Source organism: Setaria italica, chromosome III (assembly GCF_000263155.2).
Source record: "Setaria italica strain Yugu1 chromosome III, Setaria_italica_v2.0, whole genome shotgun sequence".
Lineage (NCBI taxonomy): Eukaryota > Viridiplantae > Streptophyta > Magnoliopsida > Poales > Poaceae > Setaria > Setaria italica.
The window spans coordinates 10,419,642-10,424,099 of NC_028452.1; the positions used below are offsets into that span (position 1 = coordinate 10,419,642).

The following is a 4,458-nucleotide window of genomic DNA, read 5'->3' on the forward strand; positions in this document are numbered from 1 at the left end:
GAAAACTGCCGCGTGCCGACACTCGCGTGGCTCCGTGCGGTAAATATTTTTCCTTCACGATAAAGTCACACGCGGCATGACAGGATTGGCCAATCAACCGAGAGGCTCCGGCAGACCTCCAAATCTTCCAGCGATATAACTACAAATAGGCATGCTAGTTTGGCAGGCTGTAGCTGTGGTTAACATAGCTGTGGCTATGGCTTCTTCGATGAAACAATTTTTTTAGCTTCACCTAGTCTGGATGGAAAAATGTTTGGCAAAACGGCTTCTCCTGGATGAGTAACATGGATAAAAATATGAAATGTCCATAATACACTTCCTTATTTTTTTCTTTCCCTTTTTTTTTTCTCCCTTCTGTTTTTCTCTTTCCTTTAATTCTTATCCGCCTGACCGCCTCCGCCATCCTTATCCGCTCGCCTCAGCGCCTCCGCCTGCCTTATCCGCTCACCTCAGCGCCTCCGCTCCACCGTCGGCCGCCCCAGCGCCTCCGCTTCGCCATCGGCCCCTAGCGCCGCCGTCCCTACCCTCCACCGCGCTGCGCCTCCATCCCCACGCCGCTCCGCCTCCAGTGCCACGCCGCGCCGCCAGGCCACCTCCACCACGCCGTTCCGCCTCCATCTCGCTGCTCCGACTCCACTGCGCCGCTAGACCGCCTCCACCGCACCCTTCACCTCCACCCGCGGGCTCCCCGAGGGCAAGGGTGGGAACGGCGGGAAGAAGCCACGGGGAGCCGGTTTTTTGGGCTTCTTCTCCGTCAAATGGCTCTAGAGAGCGGGTTCGGAAGGGCTTCTTCCCCGAAGCTGTTTTGGTGGAGATCGTTTGGTAGGGATTTAGCTTCTACCGGTGGAGAAGCCGCAGCCGAAGCCCTACCAAAGGGGGCCATAATATATGATGTGAGAGCACACACGGAACACAACGGATATGCAAGGCCTGGCTTAGCTAGCTAGATGAGAGAGAGAGAGCAATTTTTTATTTTTATATTTTTTTTAATTTTGCAGAAATATATAGTCGAATAAAAAATTTGTAAAAATAGTCTTATACCGGTCGCTGAAATGGCGGTATGGTAAGGGGTCTGACAGCCCCTACGCGGGTTCCTGCCGCCATTTCAGCAGGCGGGAGAGCCCTACCACCGTTTCAACCGGTGGTAAGGCCCTCACCCCCTTACCGCTGCCGCTAAAGTAGTGCGCACGTGGATCGAGGTGCCCCCACCGGATGAACTGGCGGGGGTTCACCCTATTTAAGTGCCACGCTCGCTCGGTTTACGGAGAGTGCAAGGGGAACCAGAAAGGGAAAGAAGGAAGGAAAGGAAGATAGGAAAGAAGGGAAAGAAGGAAGGAAAGGAAGATAGGAAAGAAGGGAAAGAAGGAAGGAAAGAAAGAAAGAGAGAAAAGAAGGGGAAGAAGCTATCGTCAACAGGTCTGTTTTTCAATCTCGTAGTATAGTAGATTTAGAAATATCTGGTGGTTTTAGATGTAAAAAATCTAGATTAGTTAGTATAGTAGATTCAGTATTTAGTTCATAGTAAATCTAGCGCAGTATAGTTTGATGCAATTTTAATATTTATATTATACAACCGTAGGATGTCAAGACGTGGAAAAGCTAGGAAACAAGGTAATCTCAGTGCACGTTATTACGTTAATTGCTAGTCGTATGGTTTAATGTTAGTTGCTTTCGATTCTTACAACGAAAATGGTAAAGGTGGAGTGGTGTTCCGTTGATCGGAAATGCCTTCGACCTTTTGCCTCTGCCTAGTGGTATTCCAATACCCATGTGCTTTTGCGGCGATCCTTGCAAGGTAGCCAAGTCCGATGTAGAGGACACGTACAGGCAGAGGTACTGGATGTGTTCAAACTTTCAGTTTGAGCCTATGCTTCATCAGCGCCGCATTAACAAGATGGTGAGGAATTGATGTTCTGTAATAATTATTTCGTGTCATATGACCTCTTGCATGATTTTTTTTATTTTGTAACAATTACATTTGTTGCAAAACCCTCCACCGCTCTAGGATTTTAAGCAGTGGATTGACACTAAGATCAAGCTTGAAGACAAGGAGGAGATGTAGTACATGTTGCAGTGGGCGGTAGAGAACAAGAAGATGATGGAGAAGAGACTCAGAGAGGAGGCTGCAGAGAAGGAGCACAAGGAAGAGGAGGAAAGGAGGCGTGTTGCTGCGAAGAGGGAGGAGAGGGAGGGGAAGCTTGAGCGTGCACGCCGAGCGAAAAGCAGCGATCGAGGAGAATCCCGATGCCCTAAGGAAGGGAAAGTGGCCTCGTTGTACTGAGTAGTCTCTATTATTGGCTAGTTTCATGGTTTATTCATGGATAATGTTGTGTACTGTTGGACCTTTTGTTGTGTTGTCCTTAGGTCATGTACTCCGTTATTTGCCGCATATTTGTCCTTCCTTTTGATCGATTATTTCAATTATGTAGTTTTAATAATTATTTCAAAATTGTTTAGACATGTATAGTGAACGCATGGAATCATTGAAAAGCATTAAACTTCTGATCTAGATAGAGTAGTTCGCAAATGAGTACACATCGTACGTTACACAATTGTACACATGATAAAAGATACAAGTCATCCTACGCACTAAATGCGTCCTCGCTTGAAACGAGGCTCACCGGCACCACGACCACGCCTCGCTGCCCGCTGCGCTGCTCTGGTCTGCTGCTGGTCGTACATCAACAGCTTCGGCGAGCCAACGTCGCGAGTCGGGCATCTTCCCGATGCCGCCTCTGGTGGTGCCGCCGTAGGTGGTGTCACGAAGTACTGGGTTGCGCCTGGTGGAGGACCCTCAGGGCGTCAGGCAACTAGGAGCGACCGATCACGTCAGGCTCGACTTGGAAAAGGTCATCAATCCAAGCGTGGGCACTGGACCTCTGTCCCTCGTCGATGGAGTCCTCCGAAACCCATCCACGGTCTGCAGAACGGTGGACGGACCAGGTGTGACATACCAAGACGGTGGTGGTGCTGGTGCGGCGTATGACGTCCCGGCCGGTGGCGGACGAACAGGCGGTTGAGAGGACGTACCAACCTGCTGAGTAGGAGCTGGAGAGGACGAACGGGGGTAGGACGCCCGTGGTGGAAATACGACATCCCCGTGACCGCCACAGCAGCTTACGGCCCTCATGAACCTACTGCAGGCGTCCCGAGCCCTCCTGTACAGCATGTGGTGCTGATGAGCAGTCATGTCGTCGTAGTGGTCGATGCCATACGTCAGCTCTGTGGCTACCTCAGCAATAACGTCATACTTTTGGGGAGAGAAAATGGTTCAAGTTAGTCACACCAAATGATGCAAGTTGAGTAACAAAAATAATACAGTAGCTTACCACGTAGTCGAAGTTGACATCTCTCGAACGCAGGTACGTCTGCGTGACTGACGCGATCTCCATCGGTGGTTCCCTCAGAACATACGTGACCTGCGTCCTGGTCCTCGGTAAGAACCACCGAAGGTACGCTATGAAAGCGTCGTCGTCGTGTGCACGGGCCTCCTGCACCACCTCGTCTAGTGCGGTCATCCACATGTCGACCCACTGAACCATCCTCGGAGCCCATTGGACTCCGGGCCCACCACCACCACCCTGATGGCTAGCCCTAACGGAACCATCGTTGCACAAGTTAAATAAATGAAAAATTAATATTTCAAGGTGAATCAAAAGGCTGGGGGTGTACCTGTGAACGGCGGTCGGGACAACAGAAGTAACCGGAAGTGGGGAGTACTGGTACAGGGCGAACTGCCTCATCACACGGTGAACCGCGTAGTCCTCGATGTGGATGTCGTAGACTAGTGGCCTCATCGTCCTCCAGTACTCCATGTCCCGATGGCACAGTGAAGAGAGGCCATGCGGGGCACGAGCCTGCACCTCCTTGAAGTTGTAGGGTCTCCACCTCAAGTTGGTGTCGACAAGAGCATCGAACAGACCGACGAAGTCTGGGTATGACTTCTTCGTCTGCACCCCCACCCATATTCCCTGCAACAAATAAAATCACAATTTGGCATTTATGACTTCGAATAATTGTAATATGAATCGAATAATTGTAGTTGAAGAATCATACCTTCCTCAGGCACCACAACGACCCCATCGTGGGCCTGTCAACGTCGTCATCATTGAAACCCTCGGGGTAGGGGGACATGTCAATATGGGGTCGCCCTATCGGGAACCGCTCGTACGACCACAGCGGAAGCAGCAACGGGCAGCCAAGGAAGATTGGCTCCGCCAAAATTATCTTGCAGCAGCCCGTGCAAAGACCCCTATAGGTGGCCGCCAATATAGCTGAACCCCAACTGTACTGTGGAACCTCGTCGAGCGGGGCCTCCGCAATAGCCCTCGCGTAAGGAAGAAGGTGCTTAGGCACCGAATTCCCCTACGACGTGCACAACAAGATCCAGCCGAAGAGCCACAACAGGTACACCTCTAAGTGTCGCGCTACTGTGGCATCGGCGGCGGCGGCTCTCAA

The 4,458-nt window shown here is 51.1% G+C and overlaps 2 protein-coding genes across 2 annotated transcripts; both read right to left on the bottom strand.

Annotated features, from left to right (window-relative positions):
* Nucleotides 1-2,739: 2,739 nt before the first annotated feature.
* LOC111256597 lies at nt 2,740-3,587 on the bottom strand. The gene is made up of 2 exons (XM_022824782.1): nt 3,330-3,587; nt 2,740-3,250 (listed from the first exon to the last, which is right to left on the bottom strand). The coding sequence occupies exons 1-2, from the start codon at nt 3,540-3,542 to the stop codon at nt 2,825-2,827; spliced, it is 639 nt and encodes a 212-aa protein (XP_022680517.1). The 5' UTR covers nt 3,543-3,587; the 3' UTR covers nt 2,740-2,824.
* A 1-nt stretch (nt 3,588) lies between these two features.
* LOC111256730 lies at nt 3,589-4,458 on the bottom strand. Its single transcript, XM_022825214.1, has 3 exons — nt 4,057-4,458; nt 3,681-3,971; nt 3,589-3,594 (listed from the first exon to the last, which is right to left on the bottom strand). The coding sequence occupies exons 1-3, from the start codon at nt 4,132-4,134 to the stop codon at nt 3,589-3,591; spliced, it is 375 nt and encodes a 124-aa protein (XP_022680949.1). The 5' UTR covers nt 4,135-4,458.

What these genes read in the sequence shown, in the direction of transcription:
- LOC111256597 (XM_022824782.1), bottom strand. Translation starts at nt 3,542, where the DNA reads ATGGTTCAGTGGGTCGACATGTGGATGACCGCACTAGACGAGGTGGTG. An exon ending in ATGTCAACTTCGACTACGTG is followed by an intron (nt 3,251 to 3,329) that starts GTAAGCTACTGT and finishes TCTCCCCAAAAG; the next exon opens with TATGACGTTATTGCTGAGGT.
- LOC111256730 (XM_022825214.1), bottom strand. Translation starts at nt 4,134, where the DNA reads ATGTCCCCCTACCCCGAGGGTTTCAATGATGACGACGTTGACAGGCCC. An exon ending in CGTTGTGGTGCCTGAGGAAG is followed by an intron (nt 3,972 to 4,056) that starts GTATGATTCTTC and finishes TATTTGTTGCAG; the next exon opens with GGAATATGGGTGGGGGTGCA.